General features: G+C 29.0%; 1 protein-coding gene across 1 annotated transcript in view; it reads right to left on the bottom strand.

The window, feature by feature from the left end:
• LOC112682398 (voltage-dependent T-type calcium channel subunit alpha-1H-like) overlaps nt 1–25,761 on the bottom strand; it is a gene marked incomplete in the record, with an annotated part of 329,779 nt that overhangs the window by 29,120 nt on the left and 274,898 nt on the right. The window contains 8 exon segments of the mRNA XM_025552987.1: nt 277–410; nt 1,541–1,728; nt 7,853–8,063; nt 8,580–8,735; nt 14,256–14,382; nt 19,593–19,805; nt 20,544–20,695; nt 24,448–24,684. Of these exon segments, the coding sequence (XP_025408772.1) occupies nt 277–410; nt 1,541–1,728; nt 7,853–8,063; nt 8,580–8,735; nt 14,256–14,382; nt 19,593–19,805; nt 20,544–20,695; nt 24,448–24,684 (1,418 nt within the window).

The following is a 25,761-nucleotide window of genomic DNA, read 5'->3' as shown; positions in this document are numbered from 1 at the left end:
TAATTCTTTTATATCCTAATATTAAAACAACAAATGTGATTAATCATATGATTATTATTAATTCTACAGATAGTGCGCCTGAATGCAATCGTTCAAAATCGCATTAAAACTTTCGAAGATTTAACGGGTGCCAGTATTACTTCGATAACATATGAATCGTATGGGTTATAAGAAAAATAAAGCAAAATAAGTTTAAAATCTAACTTATATATATATATATATTTAAAAACAATTCAAATTACAGAGTAGTAGTCAAACTAAATATTTAATACTTACCTATAAGTGACATCTTCAGGTATTGTTTCAAAACTTGGATTTGATACTAGTTTTTGAGGACTGGATATCTGAGGGGTTCTGCTGTTGATTTTAGGAAGCTTGGAAACGCTTTGCAAACTATTTGTTGACGAACGCTATTTTACATTATATAAACAATTAAATATGTTGTGATAACACTCAAAACCATAATGCTAATAGAGTTTTTTGTAAGCACAAATACATTAATATTTTTAAACTTGTTTGGCAAGTGTTTACATTTTCTAGTACATTTTATACATTTCGGGTAGAAAACAAGGGCAACATTTCTCAGTTGCTCGGAAAAAAAAGTATAAAAAAAGTTAATCATTTATTGCATACTAACTAACCTAAAAGTATGAAGTTTTTATGATTCCGTACTAATTTATTCCTGATAACTATTATTATTATTACGTATTCGCGTTACTCCTCAAAAACTACGGGCATTGTTGTTAATATTGTCGTGATTGTTTAAACAAATAAAACACTTTTAAAGCAATACTTACGTGTATGTATTACAATATTTGGGAGAACATTTTATACAAAATGGTCGTACGGTTGTGATGTAAGGTTATAGGTTTGGTTTGAAATCATTGTTGTAGTTTTTGGAATTTTTCGAATGATTTAAATTGTTGTGGGCAAACTAATCTGTTTTCCAAACAATTTAATTGTTCTTCAATAAAAATATTAATAATCGAGTATCTATGCATTTTAGGAGTCAAACAGTTTTTGTGCTCATCGCAAATCCATTGTATTTACGTGATATACTTTTCGTATCATACGCTTGATGGTTATACAATTTGAATAGCGAAAATCGGTATAAATGCGTATGGATATTAATGTTGATTTCAAAACCATCGAAGACGTGATAGGGTTAAAATATTTATTGTTATTCCGGGATTACGTTATTACAATTGAATGCACGGCATTTAAATATTTAGAGGACAACTGACAACGGAAGTTTTTAGCAGTTATTGAACGTTGATAATAGTTTTTGAAATAGAATCAGTTGGTACTCGATCGAGGATTCCCGCAAGGACAACACGATTGTTGCTTGTTCTGCGGACAAAATCCGAAGCGAAAACGGCAGTCGTGCGATAATATACGAACAACAACAATATTATCATAATAGTAATCGAACATAGAGTGTAATGTGCAGACCAAATGCGCGTGTGTGATTCGTTCGACGTGAACGGATCTGCAACCGATGATGTACCGTAAACCTATTACTCGTATGTTTCGTACGTACCACTGAACAGTCGATCGAATCAATTGAAAATCCGCTACCGTTTCTGTCCAACGGCAAAAACGTGTACGGAGTGAGAGATTGCAACCGTCGGAAATCCCTCGTCTCGTACATGGCGTTCGGCGAATCTTGTGGTGTAGCCGCCGTGTGGGTGATTATCGGCGGGACGATTGCCATCGTCGTGTCCGCAACTATAAAAAAAAAAAAAATTCGCCAAAAGATTACGATTGATTCATATTGCGCACATGTCATTTGACAAAGAGAAATAGACCGGAAACTTTGCTTCAGTATAGACTTGTATATTTGGTAAGGCTCGGCATATCCTCATATTTGGATGCCGTAGACCCAGAAAATTTTTGTTGTCAATCAAGAGTTCGGACTTGAGATTAGGCCGTAATAGACGAAGTCTAGTGTTAAGAACCTTTCCCTCGGTTCTTAGATGTGGGCTCAATGATAATCATTGTGAGTGGCTCTACAAAAATTAACATTCGTATCGTCCAGGACAATAGTTTCTAACCGGTGATCCGAGAGAAAACGATACGGAGGTCTGCGAAAGAATTGTATTTTATCAACCCTTCAACGGATGCACATTACCTGATCATAATAATGTGCGAAAGTATATGAAATTACGTCGAGGTGTGTGGTTTCCGTTGGATGAACATGTAATAGTATTACATTGTAATACATACAAAAACACTTAATGATGTATTTGGTTAGTTTTTTTAAATTGTTTAAAAATTCGTAGGAATGGTTTGCAGAATGTAAACCTATGGTTTCCGTGATTCGTGAAGTCTAGAAGGTTGGTAACCGCTGGTCTAAGCGCCATGCGTAATGATGTGTATGATAGGTTAATTTTAATTTTTTTTGAAACCTGATTGGTAGACGTTATTTTATAAGCAAAAGATATGAAACTAAAGAAGACATATTTTAAAATGTAATTCTTAATAATAAAATCGAATGGCAATATGGTAACCATTTTTTGATAATGGAATTCTGTTCCTTCCATATTTTCATCATGTACTTTAACCCCACACACTATGATAATACATCTATTGTTATTGTTTGTTATTTATTTTATATCACGTAAGACTATGTTATACCAAGTTGTCTACGAAATTAAGTAATTTAATAAAATTAATTAAAAAATAATTAGATTAATAGTAAATTAATTAGTTAATTTGGAGTAATTGAAAAAAAATAATAGAGAAAACAGGTACCCGTAGAAAATCAACGTTTAACCATAGTTTACGCGGGCGAGTCCGTTTTCGACCAAAACCCTACTCTTCCCTTTTTAGCTGATTCACATTTCGACCAAATTTAAAATAGGCCAATCCCCTTATCGACCAAAACAAAAATTTATATAATAAATTTAAAATAATAAAATAATGATATACAATGTTTGATTATGATGGAAACTACTATAATATATTTATGACGATTCAAGGTTTTACTCGCATAGAGAGGTTTTAGGTTCACATACAGAGCATAATCCCATTTGCAACAGTATCAAGGTTTGTACAAAAACTAGGTTAGGTTTATACCCTTAGAACGAAGTCCCATTCCCCCCAAAAGTATCACACAGTGGCACTTGAGTTTCTGAGTGGAGCTTGCAGGCGTAACGAGCGAAGTCCTAAAATTTTTAAAATTAAAGTTCTGATTTTTGAAAAAAAAATGCAAACAATTTTCAATACGATAAGAGATTAAAACTAGATATAAAATATCATTCTATTTTATATTGATATTTTAATAATTAATGACAATAATTGTACATTATTATTTTATTATTTTAATTTTATTATATACATTTTTTTTGATAGAAAAGGGAATCGGCCTATTTTAAATTTGGTCGAAAAGTGAATCAGTTGAAAAGGGAAGTTACGCAAACCGATATTTAAAATTGAATTATTAATTTTTTAATTTTTTTGCAAGTTCAAGTTTTGTTTATTTATTCGCGTTTTGACAAAAATATGTAGAGTTATTTTATATCCACACTTTATTTAATTGTATATCTAGACGAAAAAAAAGATTATTGTTCAATTGAAAAATGTTTAAGTTTTTCAATGTTTGGACGGAACATTTAAAAATTTTTATCATTTAAAATTACAAAGCCTGATTAATGGTTAGAATATGAAAGTATTGTATGCTTTTGTTTTACGTCATGACAAAAAACGAATAAAATATACTGTTATAGGTTGTTATAAAATATATGAAACAATTTTATAATTCATAATATTAAAAAGATAGTAATTAATTATTTTTAAATCATGTGTGTCTAAAATTTATCTCGTGTTATTATAAACTAAATCTAGGACAGACGTTTTTGTGCAGGGCCGAAAATTCAAATACTAATCAAAACTAATAACATTTATTTTAATTTTATTTTGAGCTGTATGTTATATAATTTGTCACAAATTTCGTATTTTATATCTTTCTAAATTTAAGATTACCTTTTAACTTTTATTTAGTCACAAACAATGATGTATCACATTGTTTTCTTTGGAGAATCATATATTTTTCTTCTATAAGCTGGAATTGTATTGTCTTATATACCAATTTTTTGAAATTTTTACTAACAACGAGAAAATATTAATACTAATTAATAATACCTAACATAATACCTAGTATTTTATATTTATATTAAAATATTGGTATTCTAAAAACGTCTATAAGAAGAAAATATTTTATTTTTATATCCTTATCACATATAATTCAACAAAAATTTACAACAAAATGATGAAATAATAAAATTGTGAAAGTGCTCCTTGGTTTTATTTAAAATCTGATAAGTTTATTTGTATAGAAGTGAATTTGTATGAGTTTTCATGACAATAATGTAGATGATGAATAAAAGTGTTAATCATGAATTTTTGATCGTTATCAAAAAAGTAAAAGAATTTTCAAGAACTGTGTAGATAAGTGAAAAAAAAAAACAAATGGTTAACAGTCATAAAAATCGCTATAAATTGGTATCAAACGTTTTTTTAAGAGATCTGTATCAAGTTCATGTGATTAAAATATAAGAACATTAATTAAAAGAAAACCATATTATAAAATTTTTTGTAGAATATTTATTGAATTATATACAACATTGTTCTTTACATTGGTAAGTATTTAAAGCATAAGTAACATAATATATAATAAAAAATTGCTGCAAAAGACACCGTTATAAACTAATATTATATTATATTGGTACTTTTATATCTCTTTTCTGGTCCGCTAAACCGAAAATGATAATTAACATTGTTTGAAAAACATCATTCATTATTATATTATTATCTGTTCATTCAAGAAAATGGTAAAAATAGCTTTTCAAATTCTACAGGAAATTTACAATTTTTTAAATATACTGAATGCTTTTTCTATACAGATTGTTAATGGACGTCAGTTCAAAAGTAAGTTGTAATTTTTGCTACTCCTATGAAGCATTCCTTTTGGAGTCAAATTATTTTACATAACCACGAATAGTTCAGATAACAGAAATAATAAGATTATTTCTCGTGGCACTTATATGATTATGATATATTATGATGTACCTAATTGTTTTTAAAACTTTTGAAATATGCAATTTGTTTTGATAGAAGTTTTATTAATTGGATCAACAATTTTAAGATTGATTGATTAGATGATTTCCAACGCAGGAAAAATTATTTCTCGACAAAAGAATCTATTAAAAAACTCATCAATCTCTGTTTTGAAATAATGAAACTATATACGGAATGTTAAGGAGAAATAATGTCAGTGGACTATACGATCTATATAAAAATGAATTATAACTTAACCTACATTAGATAATAATCATGATGATTATTTTTTTATGATATATTAGATGCCAATCTATAACTAATCCAAGTTCATATGGTAAAAATTTAGCTCTCCCAATATATTTTAAAAATATAAATATCCTTTATGATTAAAAATATTAATCTTAAAATGGTATTTAATGGTTATCAGACAAAAATCGAAGCATCAAACCCATTAATTTACATTCAATTTAAGGGCAAAATAAATATTGTTTATATTGTATTACACTGTAAATATAAGATGTATTATTTTGTACAGTAATTGTTGTTCTCGTTTAACAAAGGTCACCCTTTGAAATTTATGACATACATTATATAAACATTACAAGATTTTATATTGCAACTAAACGTAAGGTTAGCCTTATTCAAATGCTGAACTCCTGTTTCAATTTATTTTACATACTTTATGTAGCTTATATAGGTTATAGAGAATGTACCTAGTATAAAATATAACAAAAAATAATAAATATAATTACATTTTGCTACTTCATTCTTAAAATAATGTCTAATAATTGGAGCTTAAATATTAATATCAATGTTTCCCGTTTATATACTTTATACCATGATTCGCAGACTGAAGTCAAATGAGATGGGAAAATAATTGATAGCAGACATATATATTTTGATTAAATTAAATGGAATTTTTAAGTATGAGAAATATATTAATATTATTATTATTAATACTGTTATTATTATTAGTATTACTATTAATTCTTTTGAATTCAAATTTCGAACATTCATGTTTAATTTAATATTTTAAAGTAAGATGTTTTCCTAAAAAATCTAACAAAATAATGTGAAATGCTATTTAAAAATATTTCAAGTGCAGATTTAATAAGCAGAATAAAAGATTGTGCTCTGTACAGTCTATCTGTACTTAAAAGTAATAAACATAATTAAACGTAACCAGATTAAATATCCTGATTTTTTGAATATATACCTCAAAAATGAAAACTATTATTTTATATACTTAACGAGTGTACCCAATAATTATTACACCGGTATTTGATGAAATGATCAGTCGTATAAACATTTTGTGTTAATATGCATTTTTTATTGATTATTTGAAATTGTAAAATATTTCATCACATAATATACTTTTAAATTCGTAATCACTAACTATACTTTAACTGATTTATTAACCAATCATTTTTACTTTTCAACATAAATGATTATGATAACAAGAATTAAGCATTAAAATGTATTTATTTTTTAGGATTGAAAAATGTCTAATTCATAATAAAGTTAATCAAATCACTAGTCAAGAACAATTATTATTTCTATATAATAATTAATTAAATTAATGTGTTGTTATTTTATTTCAAACAATGAGAGTCCTTTGCACAAAGAGAAGTAAATTAGGAAATATATGACGAAAAATGTCTGTTTATTTTATAAAAACGGAGCAAAATTGTGCCAAAATTTAAGTTTGGTGAGTGAGTCATAAATAACTGCTTTAGTTTGTATTTTTTACTAATCGATGTTCAAAAGAATTTGCAGCACGTGACTTTTGATAGTCATTGAGGTTATTTAAAATATTGGTAGTTGCAAAATTAAAGAATGGAAAGCGGATCTAAGTAAAGTATTCACTAAAATAACAACGGACTTAGCTATTGTAAAGTGAGTTACTTTATTTTCTCTAAAAAAAAAAAAAAACTTTTGCTAAATTACACGATAACTCTAATCAAAAGTAGGTTGTATTTGTTATGGATCTTAAAAATTGTAATTCCTTTAAAATATTTTCTTTTATTCAACAGACAGTATATAAGATATAAATGCATGATAAGACATACTAATCAGTATATTTTGTTTTTTTTCATTATAAAATAAATAAATAATATAAAGTGTATGCGTTTTATAACGATTTAATGCGCGAATCGATCGAAAACTAAGAAATATTATACAATTTATTTAATGTATATTTTTAGACAAATTATTATTTTTTTTTTACAGACATTTCAAAAATATTTACAGTTGTGTAAGGACTAGAATAAATAACACTGTCGCCAGCCGTATAATAAATGACAGTTTGCCGGATGTGTAATACGTCATCCGTAGACGATCGATCTAATATGCACGAAAAATGCAGCGCGTTTCACGTGTTCGACTTTTTGACTTTTCGTGTCGAGTGTACGAGAAATTCGTCGAGACAATACTACGTACATATTCGAAAACGAGTTAGGTTAAGTTTAGTGAAATCTATTTCATGTACAAATCCAGGTGGTTCAGCTTACACACACGCATCGGTTAAACGAACGGATTGTTTTCCGACGGAAACCCTTTAAACCGAGCACACTTCGATTTTTCCGAACGTACGACAGTGGTTACAATACCAAACGTGTTTCGCAACAAATACACGGACGGCGTTCTCCGAGCGCTCGGACGTCGTAGGGAGAAACGTAATCTGAACGCGTGTCCATCCCGACATTAGCGTACCTGTTAGACGCTGACGGGGAGATAGATCGTGTCGTCAAGAACTTAGTACGAAACAATGTCGATTTGGTTACCGATTTACCTTTGTGCGTGTTGCATTTGTTCGATATCGCGTCTCTGCTTTGGTTTTCCATTTTTAACTCGGAACATGATTTTCCGTTTAGGCTTTTCCTCTCGGAACAGAATTCGCAATTTCCTTTGTCGTCGCCATAACACGAACACACGCATTTGCACCACGACGACTGCTGCTGCCTCTCGAGCTCCCGTCGTTCTCTTTCTCGCCGTTCGTTGCGCTACAACGGGTGGGGAAAAAAAAAACTATTTTCAAAATCACACTATTTACGCGTTCGTTTATTATTATTTTCAACACTTCTGAGTACGGTTCATGTGAACATAACGGTTGAAAAACTTTTTTGACAGTTTCTTCCGACTTAGTAATGTATTTACGTCGCTTTTATTATGAATTTGTAAGACAGTATAATTATTGAACAATAACAACGTGTTTAATCTAATGGATATGAAACTGCGTTTGTGTGTGTGTGTGTGTTTTTTTTTTTTACTTATAATCATGTAAATAACAATGGAATCGTTTGCATTTGTTTTATTACGTCGATGACGTATAAAAAATGAAAAGTACGTGCAAAAAGGTAGATAGGTAGTTAACTTAGAAACATAAAATGAATAAAAAAATTGAAATCAGTATTTTTTTTATATATATAAAAAAAAAACACGTATAGCTATTGTATTCGTTTCTAAAGAATATTTTCTGTTACGTTTCGAAATGTTTTTATCGAATGTTTAGCTATTACCTCTGAGGAAAATCCTTCAACCAAAATTGCCACCAGCAAATTAAACAACACATAATTGCCAAATGTCATCAGCGTCACGAAATAAAGAGCGGCCCAATGGCTCGTCTTTTCCATTCCATTGAACAACACAATGTTCCAGTCTTCTTGCGTAAGAATCTGTGCCGAAGTAAATATAAATATTACAATTTAAAAACGGTTAAAAACATATTTTTAATAGAAAGTAAGAAGTATTTTTATTAGATTTGAAATCGTGCAATGAAGATAAAACAGTAATAAATAGTATTTCGTTATCTCCCAATTAGTTGAACGGATATAATATTTTGATTTTGATCTTTTTTTCTTTTTTTTTTTATGTGTATCGAAAAGAGTTCATAGGTCTAACTTTAAAAGCGGTGTTATTGATATAATATAAAGTAAAAAATAAAAATTCTGAATCTATAATTTTGTAATAAAAAACAAGCGGTTGTTAGAAGCACAATCGTGAAAATAGGTCACTAAAAGCATAGTACGACCATTGATAGTATTGAAATGGTTTTTATATTTCACTAATGGAATAAAAAATAACAAAGGAAAATAGATTTAGATAATTTTATTTTCTAACATACATTAAAGTAAATTGTCTATTTTATGAAATTACAAAAAATAAATAATTAAAAAAAAAAAACTAAAAAGAAATACAAACGCATTTTACAAATGTTGATATAAATTATTTAAACTTAAAATTGAATAAAACTCGTCCAACGAGCACTTATTTATTCGTCATATTTATTATATACATGGGAAATTATTTTTTACTCATTGTCTTGTTGCGTATGTAAACGTGTACCTGATATAATATTGATAAATATTCACGAGGAATCTTAATACGATTCCATTTATTTTAGACTTGTTGCGTCATAAATGTTCCGTTGTAACGCAAACTTATTTTCCCCGAGTCAGATTATGGCGATACATTTTCTGACGAGAACAAAGTCAGTCGTATAATATTTATTTTAAATAATTCGTTTCAGTCGTGCACATTGTTAATACATTTCGGGTAATACGACATACGTATAGGTACGCTAACGGAATATTAGAAACGTACACACGTTTTCGTCGAAAATGTCACGATATCTATGAAGTTAAAAAATACCGCATTATTTTCGTACGTGAATATTTTGTTGGTAAACGAAATAATTAATTTTTTTTTTATGAGCATAAAAACAGAAAAAATATAAATTTCAAACCTCGCGTAAGAATAATATAGGAATACGGTTCTACCGAATGGCATTTTCTAAGTTAGAAGTTAGAAGTTCTAACGTGGTACAAGGGTTAACTGGTCCGTGCGAGTGAGATATGAGTTGTTGGACCGTATGGTTGCGGAGAACGAAGTGGTGACCTACTTTCGATGCAAAGGATTTGAGTGCAGAAGAAGAAAAAGTAGTTGAATGAACATTGTCCACGTTTGTAAAAACGCTATACGATTATATTCGATGTTCTTTAATTAAATTTCATAGGTATGATTAGTACGAGAGATAAATTTATTTTATTTTCAATTATGCTTTGTTTAAGACGAGTATTATTGGAAATGTTTCACTTAAATGGTAATCAAACTTTATGAAAAAAAAAAAAAAAAAAAAAAAAAAAAAATTAAAACCTAGAATCCTATTCATGTGAAAAAAAATATAATTATCAATATCGATGCATAGTACTGTTGGTATTTTTAAAATTATTCACTCAATAACTAACGGTGATAAATTTTATATTGACTTTATATAGTATTTATTTTACAATTATTTCGCCATCGAGAAATGATTGTGGTTGGTGTTATATTATTATATATGAAACATACTTACAAACATACTTACGGTTTATTTATTTATTATATATTTTTTTAATATTCGCTGTGAAACACTTAACTAAACGTATTAAAATTTTACGGGAACGAATAAATAACATGAACGGTTTGAGCTATAGGTAATTATATTAGAGTGCACGGATACCACGTACAGATAAATAACAATACGATTAATTTATTTGTGTTGGTTTCAAAACGATATTTTCGAGTCAAACGGAGGACACGTAAGCATAATGGTATCGACGTGCGTTAAATGGTAAATTGCGTTTGTATTCCATTTCTATCTAAGTAGTTTATGACCTACTTGAAAGACGGTGACTGTTGCCCATAATACATTATTAAAATGTTTTCGATCGCAGACGCACAGGGGATGTTTAGTGACAATTTCTTTGCAGTTGCATTCCCGGGCTCCATTCCCGTACATGCAAAACTTACCACCGAAAAGATACATTCCGAGAATGCTGCAAAGAATGTATTTCTACGTAAAATAAATAGGTAGCAAGTTCATTTTAATTTTATTCAATAAAATCAATTCCACTCCCTTTCGCTATTTCGAGATGTTTTTAGCATTCCCAAAGAGCATTTTAAGAAGCATCTATACGTATATAGGGTGAAGTGAGGTATTTTCGTGGCGTAGGCAATTTTATGATAATATTTGTTGAACGCATAATGTAATTCCCTATTACACGATCGACTTGAAAATTGCATTGATCCTTAAGATAAATGTATTTTAGGGATCATTGTAATTTTCAAGTCAACCGTGTAATAGGGAATTACATTTTACGTTCAACAAATAATATCACGGTATTGTTTATGCGACGAAAATATCTTACTTCACACTATACACGTATAAGAATAGCACTAATTTTTTTCACAAATAATTTTGATCGCTACGATGGTGTATATCTATCGCGACGAAAACTCGTAAAAACACTGTTCACAAAACACTATATAGTTGTATCTAAGTGTTTGGCTTATCGAGTCCTGTGTATAAGTACCAATGCTTGTGAATGCTGTGTTTACTTACATATTTACGAAGGCGCCGTCATCATTGGTGTATGTACATCTAATGTCATATTAAATTACGTAATAATAATATGATACACGGAAGACGTGTAACTTGAATAATAACGATGTAATTGCAAGAATTTTATGTTATCAATCATTGAGATTCAGTACTAAAGTCTCAAAAAAAAAAAAAAATAAATAACATCACAATTCGTTTGGTTCGATCATGCAAGACTATAGCAGTAGCACGAGGATAAGTTCAGAGTGACAGAGGCGAGATTTATAGATTTATTTATAATATATCATATAATATAGATCCTAAGAGTTAAACTAAATAATAGTGTAGCATTTATTATAATAAACAATATAATAATATGATAACAGATAATATTACAATAATACTAGTATACATATGTATATAAGTATATATATATGTATGTATATAAATGTATAATTAGGTTATGTGTCTAATAGTGAATTATTTTAACCTATGAAATATGCTATTTAGGACTCACTACTCAAGTCTAATATAAAATATGTATTGGTATGATCTATGACGGGTGTGTCACAGTATATAAATATATATATATATATTATTTTACGTTTCTAAGTTGTACGCTATGCTGTGAGTACGTGGGTTTTTATGGGTTTCCCATCACCTGTTGAAACATTCAAAAACGTGCGTTGGGCTTCAACTATATCTCTTGTTAAAATTTTTATATTTTTATTGTACTCCGAACAAATATGTTCTAGACGTATTTTTCGTTGAATTTTTTATTTTTTATTTTTTTGTTTAGATAAAATATAAAAACGCTTTTTTTTAAGAGCGAGATGATAACATTTATATAAAAAGTACATAAACATAAATAAAAATATTACATACGTTTATCGCTCAATAAAAAAAAAAAAAAAATTCGACAGACTTTCTTGTTAAGTTTACTTTAGTACACAATAAGGTATTGTACCGACACAATACATATCCTCTTGGTTTCAACAGGGACGAAAACACTTAAATACGTATACGTGATCATATTTACGTGTTAACGTAAATATCAAAATCCGCTTGTGCGTGTTCTACTTATAATATATGTATATAAATTCGGTTTTGGCGTCTAAAGGATTCATTTGACAAAATGCTTATTTAACGGTTTTCGATGCACATTCTTGTTATCTATGGACATGATTTTTTCATATTTTATTCGAATAAAAGGTAAATGTAATTATTTAATGTATCAGAAAATAAATGAGATAGCGATAGATATGTTAATTAAAGTCTATTAGATGTTAGTTTTAAACATAGAAGTCGTATTTAAATGTGCAAAAGCCAAAGCGTTAAAAAAAAAAAAAAAGAAACCAAACATGATGAGTCAATATTTGTTTATTTCATTTAGTAACATAAAGTAAATCACATACTTAGGTTTGTATTAATATTAAAGATTAATATTAGTTTAATGGACAGTGTAACAGCATTACACTATAAATTAGAATCCCGTTTATGCAAAAATAAAAAGTAATTTTATTTAAAGAATAATATTGAGATATTATTAAAAATATTTCTACAGTCCTGTAGTCATTTCAACGTAATTGATTAAGGTTTTCCGTTGAGATTTTTAGAACAGAGTACTACTAAAAAAATAACAAAATTACTTGCAGAACTCTCTTGGGCTCAGTATAAATGTAATTTACGGTATAATTTTCAATTTCAACTAATTCTAGTTCATGATGACATATTTTTGTTTTTTTTTTTTTGCATAGGAATTTAAAAACTTAATCGCAAAGATTGTTTTTCCACGACAGTACAATATCTTTATGTAAAATATAACCCAATATATGACTAAAAATAATTTTGAATATTTATTTTATACATTTGTAGTTTAGTAAATTTATTTTAAGAAAAAAAAATGTATACATGAAACATATAGTTAAACAATAAAATTACGTTATAATTATAAAAACTGAATTTATGAGTCCACTGTAAAAAATGTATATAGAACATCAATTAGATAAAAATAAAATATAATTTTTTTAATTTCAAAAAGAAATAATATTATCATAAATTATTTTTAATTGAAGAAATAATCAGAATAATATGCCGCAGAAGACCCTGTACCAATTATTGAAATAAAATCATCTCATGATAACTATTTATATATAGTTATACTATATATAACTATTTTTAATAGATAAAAAATAAATTGTCAGTTAGGTATTTATATATAGTTGAAAAGCATATTTAACCAGCTGTATAATGTTATGTTTGATATTACCATAATATTAATTTATCAAAAGATTTAAAAAAAATAATTTGTGATAATTTTCTGTTATACAAAAGCTTCAAACAGTGGTGCTATGTGCCTATTATCGACGAAATATTATGTAAAACAATATTTCTATGCACATATCGTTGAGAATATTTACAAATTATATTATCTCAAATTTTGCAGAATAAACAAAAAACAAGAAGTACTGTTCAAACAGTTAAATGGTTATTCTTTGTTAAGACCAAATTTTTAGATTTTGTGTAATTATTATCAACCTTCTCGTATTATGGTATATTTTAACAGCATATTTCTTTTTAATTTGATTAATTCGACTAGTTTGTAATATCATTATAATAACAATGATTATTACTATAAAAATGAGAGTTATATGTTTTGTTTTCACTATAGTTTACCGAGAGTTTCTTATTATTATTTTTTCTTCTTTGCATAAACGGGACCATTGTAATGAGATATTTATGTCGCGTAATGCAATTTTATCAGGAAAACAGAGAAAACTTTAGAGAGAAAGATTTTAAACATTCTAAATAATCAGATTATCTTTCCAGGTACCTGAAATACAGTGACTAACGCCCATAACAATGAGTCAAAATTCTTTCTGTCGCACGCGACATCATTCTCTGTTCCATCATTCTTTCGGCTACAGAATTTACATCCGAATAAGTTCATGCCCAGTATACTACAAAAATATTAATCATTAATTCTATTATTCTATTTCTTAATCAAAATACATATATATTCAATTATCGGGTCACATTAAAACTGAAATGTTATAAAAAGTTTAGTATGTGTAACTCGTGCGTGTGTGCAGATTGCAGATCGATAACAAAACAGATAACATTATAGTATGTGTTCGTATGTATGCCCGTACATGAACGTGAACCGATTCGAAAACGATTTTCAAATTATGTGAAAGTGTGCATTTTAAGACTTTGGTTTTTCGATCGCTATACCTACTTGACGAACGATCGATGTGTAATATATTATACTTTTACGAAAATATTATGTTTATGTTAATGTGAAAACATTGCAAACATTCATGTTAAAGATGGATCGTGTTAGAAACAAATATGTTTTGGACCAATTAATTTTAAAAATGTGTTTATTTGAATTGTATAATGTTTGAATGTGATATTTCGAATTAAATTCGTGTTATTCAGAATGCAAGCGTACTCGTGAAATAGAAAAATACAACATTAAATATGTATATAGTATATACACTATATACTATATACTATATATATTAACTTATTGCGTATGACATAATAACAGTCTATTTGTTTGAAATTTTTCCGACGCGAGCAGTCGACATTATCTCAATGTGTTTGTTTTCATCCTGTTTCGATATATTTTGTAAGAGCGTAAAAAATAATGTTCAGAATAACATTCGACAACATACTCGTATATTATAGAATAAAAAATAGTAGCCTACAAAAGCTTATTATTGATTTTTATTTTTCTATTCAAAGAGAAGGGTTTCAGTATAATATGGAAAACGAGTACAAAGGCGTTTTACGAGCCAGAATTAAACTCAATGCCAACAGGACTAGACCCTGCGGCAGAGTCTACAAAACAAAACTGCATTGATATTTCTGATTGGACAAACATTAATTTATATAAATTTTAACCTTTCAACTAATTGTATTTACAAGTCCCTTGAGTTTTCTGAAGGATTATATTCGACTACCGTTTTGCTGTACTCAGCGAAAAATAGATGACGCGGATCTTGGCAGAAATTGAGCTATTTGATACATTATCATGAGGCAATTAGTATTTAAGCAAAAATCGCGCGTATTTATACTCCGTTAAATATCGAATACAAATAGTGCGTGTGAGATAATTATTATCGGGGAAATTCAATTTTAGAAATAGCAAACCCAGATAGTTATCCGAGTGATGAGAACAAGTCAGAATTATGTTATTTTGATGAAAATAATCAAATATTAAAGATATAATTACCTCGATATCTATCTGTATTTTGTATTTTATGAGACTAAAAACTATGCCTTGTCGATCAAAATATTTTCATCAGTAAAACATGTACACCAAAATAACCAATCCCTTTGAATAAGTATAAACAATTACATTGGTTTAAATTTTTTTGTTAATTTGAGTAAAAACGTCAAAACCAATTGGCAATGTACCTATTCAATTAACAATCGAATGTCGAACAAAATAATATTAAGACGTACATTCAATCTGGTGACACAAAAATATACTTTATGCCATGTATTTTTCATTGTTAATAGTTGTGTTTATAGTTCTCATGGGTCTACAATTTTTGAATGACAAAAAAAAATCAATCTAATTATGTAGTTTTTTTTGTGATCCAAATAAAAAAAGCTACTTTGAACTACAATTTATTATTATTAGGTTACAATCAGTTGAGTTTGATTAAAAAAAAATAAAAAATAAACGGAATAGGTATTTGTTGTTGACTGTCGCGACAATCGGCATGATTTTTAAAACTAAAAAGTGTAAATATTTTTAAAACGCAAAATTTAGTTCATTATTTTTTTGTACTTAAAATTATATACGATATCAAACAGTGATGGTATAAGTGTTACTTTTATAAGGGATTTAATTTTGAAATAGTATCACAAAACCTTCAAATATACTTCTATAAATTCAATAAAATGGCCCTTCAAATGAAAAATCAAAACTAATGCAGACAAGTATTTCTATATAAATTTCTTTCGAAGAAAAGGTAATTCACCTGAAGTTTACTTTCAAGATGTCCGAATTCCAACAATAACTCAAATTAAATAAATAAGCCTTTATTAGACAAACGCCTCAGTTATATCCACATTTAAAAACCAAGAGAACGATGCTAAATACTAGACTTCAACATTTCGAAATTAATTTAAAACCATCAAATATAATTGACAAAAAATTATTAGTATACAAAATAATGTTCAAACCTATAGAAGTGTACAGTATTCAAATATAGATTATACCTTTTCTTAGCACATGTCATCCAGATCATTCAGTCGATTTCATTAAATAACTTAACACTACACAACCGTTAAAAAATCGCAATCATCTTCAGTCGCATATAAAAATTACTATAAAAATATTACAGTTAACTAGACAACCTTACAAATCCACAATTTTCAATATTATCCGGTGAATCATCACCATAACATTTTTCGTGACAACTAAAAAGACACTGGGGCGTGAAGATCTCTAGACTAAGTTTCATTAGTGTCTGAGATTTTCCACACAACTCTTCTCGTTTGTACTTCCATGTATTTTAAATATTTATTCTATCAAAGTAACTTGTTGAAAAAATAATACACTAAAGATTGTAAATACTTTATATGGTATTTTTTTTATTTTATTTTTTTTTTAAAAAAAAGGTTAAAACTATACATATCTTTCGCATCGTTACCCGACCGTTTCGATTTTTCTCACTCAATTTCGTCACTCGCGCTTGGAAACAACGGATTAGGCCGTCATCACCATGTCATTGATACAATCGCGTGTTTCCGTGACATGTGTTGTACCCTTAAGTTCAATATTAATAATTTCAGCGAATTCTAGCGCACTCGTACGTCAACCGCGCGGGATATGTTCGGTTCACGAAAACGCACGTTTTAAATGTGACAAACAAATCGAATTTATTAACGGCTTAACGTGCGTTCCATTACGTTAATTTTGCATACGGTATAGCGCCGTTGTTGTTCGATGGAACCGAAGACAAAATGTCTATAAAAACACACGTACTACGAGCATGTACATATTTATAACATTACCTAATGCTCGTTTGTCGGACTTTGTTCAAAAAATAAACATTAATTTTCAAAATTTTAATTTAATGAACTGATTTTTTTTTCCTGCAGTGACAGTACATTTACAATAAATATATGATTTTTGTGTAGAGATTCGTAACATTATAAACAATAGCCGTACATGAAACATGTAGGTTATTATCTCGACTTTATTTTATAATTTTTCAACTTCAAGTTATGTGCTAAAAAAGTTCTAGTTTAATTAAACGGCTCCTTGTGAAAAAAGCAATACACTCTTAACCAAGTATAAGAGAAGTTCGAAAAATGTAATCACTAGTAATTATTTGATTGTGCTAATGAACAATACTCTTTAGTATTACTGTTGCTGTTGAAACTAAAGAAAAAACGTGATTACTTTAAGTTTGAATAAATGTATATAAATATAAAACGTTGTGCAGAAATAAGTTTTGACTAAATTATATTTATAGACTAGGACCCAACTGAGCCGTAAAGATATTTATATTAGTATAGTAATGTCGGTTCAGATGATAATATTATAAAAGTTGTTTCATTAAATTTAATTTTTGCGTCAACAAAGTATTATATTTCCTCATTGAACCAAACTGTATTTTGGGAGAAGATAATTTAAATTATAACAATAAGCGAAAATAGGGAAATTTAGGCGGGGGAGGTAAATCTTCATAGAAAAAATATGACATAGTTCCTAAACGTAAGCATATAACTACTCATGTAACATAGCAGTTGTGTAATACAATGCTATGGATCGCATCATTGTTTTAGATTTTTCTCCAGTTGCTATCCGACGATTAATTTCAAAACGTTTGCATTAGCCACAACTATTTCGAAAATCATAAAGCACATGCCATTTTATACTGTAATGTTGCAATCCCGCACTTATTTCGGCTCTGCCGAGACAATATATAATATATATTATATTTTTATATTATATTATATTTTCTGTAGTCGGGAAAAAACACGTATTATTCCGACTCACTATTGTTTCGATTTTTTGTGTGTCTTTAAGTATGTATGTGTGTGTGTGTGTTTGTGCTTATATGCCATCTCGAGGAGTACTTGTCGAAAATAGGATTAGGTTTTTATGACATATTCAAGTGTCGGTACGTATATAAATTTATGTTGCTTCGCGGTAATGATAAACCACAATAATGAAATGGCAGCATCATTAAACAGGTATTGTTAATTTACCAGCAGTAGAACCAGGTGATGGTACTTTTGGAAGTTTCACTTTTGAAATAATACATGCAACACTCCTCCCTTACCCTTTCTTCTCGAAATGCGCATAAATGATAGTCTTCAACAACATTGAGTATAAATATATGTAACTGTAAGCGCGTAAGGGATGTAATTTGGTTACTCCTCGTGAATTGTCTCACGGGCTCGGGAGCACAGTGTGCATGCATTGTATCTTATGTATACGTATTCACTGTTTTTATATAAATATAACATTTAACGGTTTGGTACGGTATGGTTGACGCGACAGAGTGGAAACCATGGGGTGAGATAAGAAATATGCTATCGACAAATTGAATTTGAGAGGGATTCGGTAATCGAGATGAGAATAACAAACCGCCCTGGAACGATGTTTTTGTTTCGACCTCTGTCACTGCGAATATCCGGCCCACAGTTAATTTCGAACTCTAATCACTGCCAAGCTGTCAAGTCATTGTACCGATAAACGCACTGTTCGAACAATATTACGATAGCAAACCGATAAGAAAATATTCACTTAAAACGGGCGCTATTCGATAACAGTTTGAGATATCATGTTCCGATATTTAGACGACATCGTTATACAATATCGTCATCCTAGGACGTCGGCGCCTTCTTGTTTCGAGCGGAATTCGCGCTGTTTAAAATATTCTATTTACACCACCAACGGGGATCACAATCGTGTTTTCGGTATGATTTTTTTTACTATTCTTCATAAAATTAATATGATAATAATGACAATATTGAAATATTATAATATGCGTATATGTGTGATTTGAACATGTTTCAGGTGGAAAACGTGTTTGGTTAATGACCGAATTCAATGTCAATGATGTTAAAGTACAACAACAATCCTTATTAGTTGCGAAAAGGAAATAAAAGCTAGTAACGTGGTTAATTATTTTACCTGAATATGAAGATAAACAAAATTAGAAGTGAAAAAAACACCGCGACGTTGTCCATAGTGCGGAGCATGACGAACAGTTGACGGCGTAGATTCGGCATGAATCGAACGAGTTTCAATATCCGTAATAGCCGGAATGTTCTCAGCACACTGAGTCCTGAGTTTCCTTCTCTTTGACCGCTCGTATTCTCGAACGATTGTGTTAGTTCCACAATGCTGAGGAACAGAACCGCCGAGGCCGATTTAGTATTTAGTATTTGTTTGATTTCATCAATGAAATATACATGAAATATATTTTTAAGCATTGAAGTAATTGAATTACGATTAATGGAAATTTATAGTTTTGCCCGAATAAATGCGCGTGCGTGCGTGTGTTAAAAGGAAATTTTTAAGTTGATAGCATCCGTTGGGAAGAACAATAAAAAATGTGCAGAAAACACAGGAATAAAAAAACAAAATTAATAGTTATTATATACGACGGTAAAATGTATTTAAGATGACGAAGGTTGTTAGTGGCATATTCTTATGTATAAGGCTCGTGGAGTTTGAACATCGAACTATTAATTTTGATATATATCTAAGAAATATACAGTTTATGAGAAAAAAAATATTGTGGCTGAGAAGAAATAAGAAATGGCTGTAAATTATTCTCGAATAGAATAATTACAATCGTGAATTGGTATTAACCGAATAAACCTTTAAGAGAAAAAACCGTAGTTCTGTCTTGAAAAGAAAAAATAATAAGATGAATTGTATTTGCTGACATTATATTATTTCCATAACATTAGGTTTAGCATGTCTATTGTTATTTTTTATTAAACGTGTACAAACGATCGGCACGGAGTTTAATTAATCTTACTAAGTTTTGAAACGTAGATAATAATAAAAGTAATAATAATAAATATTGTTTTTGCTATTATTATAATATATTGGAAATAATTAATGCGCTGTTACCTTAATATGACAATTATTCCGTCAAATACGTTGAATCCATTACTGATATATCCACAAGGTCCCTCTGCGATTACCTTCAAAAACATCTCTGCGGCGAATATCGCGGAAAAAACAATATTACTGTACTCGACGATCACGGTTAGCTCCATGGGCTAAAAATAGAAATATTTACAACAACATATAATTGTTCGAACTGCTCAGTACATTTTGATTATAAATATTTATACTGATCGTTGTCAAAGTATACAATAATCGCAAAGCGTACAGCAATAGCCGATTTTTAACGTAATGTATAGTACACGAAGACAAATGGTTGAGTCGTTCGAGAAAATACCGGTATGATGCACAATATGATACATTTTAGAATACACAGATACGTCAGCCAATTGTAAAAATTGAAGCCGCTTATGTGGACGCAGCCATTGGAGGTCGGTTTAATCGTTTGCTTCAACTTGATCAAATCGACTTCCAGTGGCTGCGTCCACGTGAGCTCTACCAATTATAACAATATGATCACGTAATTATACATTATTTTAAGATCAATAACAGTATAAATATGAAACTAGTCTTCTCCTCCCCACATTGAATTACCCGGTATTTTGTTTCACGGATAGAATATTGCTGTACGCGGAGTACAGTTGCTATTATCAAATTATTATGACGGCGTGTTGTGTAGGCAATCTCGTTACCTGCTTGTGTAGAATATGAATTCCATAGTTTATCATCGAAGAATATTACTATTATTACTACTAACCGAAATTGTTTATATTGAGTTAGGAAAAAAAGGCGATAAAAATTATATTTATATATTGTTTTTGTTTTTACTGTAGTTAAAATTAGTGCTCGCCATTACACGTGTAATGAATTACACGGGTACACGTGTTCTTATCTGAAACCGGATTAAGGTCCGTGTAAATAAAATACACGTGTATTTGTAAATACTAGTGTAGCTAAATACCCGACATTACTTGTGTATTTTACTCTCCGTGTTTTTGTATTGTAATAATTGATATTTCTCTATTATTAAATAGATTTTTGGATTTCAAAGCAAGACTAATGCTAACCATAAACAAAATTAATTTCCAACAATAAATTGTAAGGTGGTATTTACAGATATGATGATAATCGAGATTATCTACGAGTTTATCACCAAACAATATTCACAGTTTCTGAAAAACCCATGGCATGAGAAAACCACAGACGCAACTCGGACGAAATATTATTTAGGAACGCAATTCGTATACGCCATAGTGATGGCATATATAGAACATTTTATATAAATTATGGTAGAGTAAGTAAAAATATTAAGTAATTATAAGTAGGTATAATAATCATTTTTATAAGAGTGAAATATCCACTTAGGTTTAAAAAAAATTGCCAATTTCTGTGAAAGCCAAACAAGATTCATACCAATATTTGAATAATTATATAATATACCTTTAATTACCCTGAATTAATAACTAAACGGGTGCCTGATATTTACTTATCGGGCAATATGTACAAGCTGGTATTAAGTATACGGATAACGGGTATTAAATACAAGTATATCAGTAAAAAATACCCGTGTAGTAAAAACACGGACATTAATAGATTTAATACACGTGTACACGTAACGCGGGTACACGTGTACTCTATTAACCGTGTATAACTACGACCTCTAGTTATAATACATGTTATACAATCGTCTTATTGTTATAGAATTGCGTGCAATATTTTATGTGGTCTTTCAATTGTACACAATATAGTGTGCACAATGGATGTCATATCGTTTTTTTGTGAAATATGTAAAGCAAGATTAAAATGTTACTGATTAGTTTGATCACTTACTACTAGGCATGGTTTGAGAGTTTTTAATTAATTTTTTTTATAATTATGAACGATTATTAGGAAATAATTAATTTTACTATGCATATTTTGTATGAAGTCTTCATATTTGTATTAATCGTACAAATCTAATTCATTGCGATATTTTTTTAACACCGATACTTTTAAATTTAATCGAATACATTTTAAAATAGTATGTTCAAATATTAATTTAGAAAATAATTGTTACATATATTATATAACTTGTATATTTTTTAATCTTAAAGGGATTCGATCTGAATTAATTTTTCTATTAAAATATTACGATAATAAGCTACACGGATTGAATCTTCTCAATAATTAAATAAATATTAAAAATTATTTTTTTAAAAATGTAAATAAATTAAAATAAATTAAATTAATTAGCAGAAAAAAAGATATAAAATAAAGTAATTTAATAATTTGAAATGATGTGTGTATGCTTACGATACCATACAATTTTTTACTGGATTATCGTATTATTTAATATAATTTTTAATGTTTTTTTTTAAGACTATTGGCATTTTAGCGAACAAAAAACATATGTCTAAATGTAACAATTTTATTTGTTGTTTTTAAAATCTGCGAAACATTTCAATAAATTTTAACTTTTGAAAATCGAATTTAAATTAGAAAAGTTTTTATACTGATTACAAATTATTGTTATTTTAATTCCTTAGATATCGAAGTAAATATACGTAGGTATTTGATTTTTTGAATTATCTTTATTGAATTTATTTATGAAATATAATCGATTATAATATATATTTATCGATATTAATTGTTATTAAGAAAATAATTATGTAATGAATAAACCAAATATAATCATGCTTAAGTAGAAATATCAATGTTTAGTCTAAGAACAAGAATTAACATTTTCAGTTATCAAGTGGAAGTTTTCTTTTAAAAGATTAAAAACAATAGGTAATTATACATATTTATTCAAAGAAATTTAAAAATATGAGTATATTTAAATACAGCATTTTTATATTGATAAACTTAATTGCATACCGAGTTTAATTTTTAGAAACACGTGACCTAGTAGGCCATTATAGAAAATAGAAAATTTAAAATAAATAAATTTATATATTAAGTGTTAAAGCTACATCTCGATTAACTATAAAACTTAGTATGATATTATTAATAAAAGTTGTAGAAACTAAGTTTAAATTGTACAAACCTTGGAAAACTATATACAAGAACCAGATTATTTTATCTTTACTTAATGCTTGGCACGGATAAACTGAATATTCAAATAGTTATACATATATAAAAATAAATTATAATACGTTTGGTTATTAAATTATATTATTTGGCTGATTAAAAAATTATATATGTAGATTTAAAAGCGATTTTTCAGATTTAAAATAATTGTGAGAAACATTCATTAAATAGAGCCTAAAGAATAATAATTGTAATTGGTATTTCTTTTTCATGATACTTATTCATCGGGAACATAATTTTCCCCAATTTATCATGTCAGTAGTAATACGTTAATTATATACAAGTCACGTTCAACCGAAATCAATTATTTAAATTTGTTTAAATTGTAAGCAATTTCAATACATTACCTAAGGCTTATATTTAGTTTATGTAAATTCAATTTGTCGTAATTCAAACCATTGAACTATAATTGAATCATTATTTTGAATTATGACTTAAATCGTAAAGAAAATCGAACACATAATAATATAACTTATTTAAATATTTATAACTTAAGTTTTGAACATGGTTATCGTGCTGACTAAAGGTCTATATTATGGTACTTCATAGGCATATATTATGATGGATTGGTAAGGTTTCAAAAACATTCCGGAAAAAACATTAACGAGGAGCATCGAGATTATATCCGGCATGAAATTCACATACACACGTGTAGGAGACCCACGAAGCCGGTATCAGGATTGAGTGGGAGTGTTTCTGTAGAATGAGGAAGCGTGAGAGGAAAAAAAAAATAATAAAAATAATAACAATAGTGTAATAGGTTGTGTAAATAGTTTACGTGTATGTATGTGTGTACGTGAGTGTGTACGTGAACATGTATATACGAGTTCGTTTATACCTGATTGTGGTACTCTATGCCCATGCTGAGCGTGTTGATAAGTATTGCAAGCAAAATGCACTGCTGGAACCGTCTATGGTTGACGAGGAGCTTAATACACTCTCTCAACAGGGAACAGCCCACCAGACAATAAATCTGCAGGCAACCCATCGCGTCGGCGAGGCATGCTTTGTTTTTACCCTCCGATCGGTCGTCTTCGTCGTCCATCATCAGCTCTCCATCAGACTGTCGGTCCATCTGCGAACGAACATAGGGCGAGTGGTGAAGGAAAACGGAACGAATGCGAAAACAAGAAAACACGAACGAGAGGTAAGTGCACGCACAGTTTCCATATCGTTCGCCATCCGAACGTAACCAGTGTTGGGACGGAATTAATCATCCGAATAATGATAACGGCAATGCTTGAGATTTTTATCCGGATTAAACATTTAATAAATACACTCACCGATATTGTGCTAAATCCATTTTTACCAGAATATACTTATATGATTATTCCGATTATAGAAATGTGTTACTGCAGCTGTGTGTTAAAACTTTAAGTTACTTTGAAAACGTGTGAAATTAAGAGTAATGTTTTCTCAACTTTAAACCAATTTTATAATACGTAAAACATGGCACTCAAAAAAAATATTGACAACTCTCAGGATAATTATTAATTTTTGAATTTTTGAATATTCGTTATGATTTATGTACACAAAATCGTTTATCACTGCTTGGAACGAATATCGTTGATCGAGTACGTACATTATACAATTTTTTTTTTTTTCATAGAAAACTTACTGTCTGTGTTTAAGAAAAGTAAAACTCGATATGAAAATCTGATAATAGTGTTTACATGAAAATATAATTTTACACCTTTGGAGGAGGCTGTCCACTGATAGAATCTTCCGGAACATATGAATTACAAATTTAAGGGACTCGACAACAGCATATTTTGAGAAAACGTGGTAGGTTATCCAAGAATGTGGTCGAAAACAAGTGAGAGGATTATTACGGATTCGTAATTTGGTGTAAAATCGTTTATTGTGTTGTATTTGAAAATCTATAAAATGTTTCCTCACCATAAGAAGAAGATAGACGGACTTGTTTGTTCATCTAGATAAGATTTAATGTCGAAAGTATACGGTTTACGTCTGGACAGTATTAAAATTGTAGCTCCTAAAATATATGTTCTACGTCCATTACCCTGCCTCCCCCCCATCCAGAAATGTGTAATTTTTTTAATGCTTATAATCAGTACGTAATTTATATGAATTTGTACGACCATTTTCAGAATTTGTACGGAGCTTGTTCACCGAGAAAAATTAGTTTTTC

This window comes from Sipha flava, unplaced genomic scaffold (genome assembly GCF_003268045.1).
Source record: "Sipha flava isolate LNK unplaced genomic scaffold, YSA_version1 203_pilon_pilon, whole genome shotgun sequence".
In the NCBI taxonomy this organism is placed as follows: Eukaryota; Metazoa; Arthropoda; class Insecta; order Hemiptera; family Aphididae; genus Sipha; species Sipha flava.
Note: the sequence above shows the minus strand (reverse complement) of the source record. Positions and strands in the feature narration are given on the sequence as shown.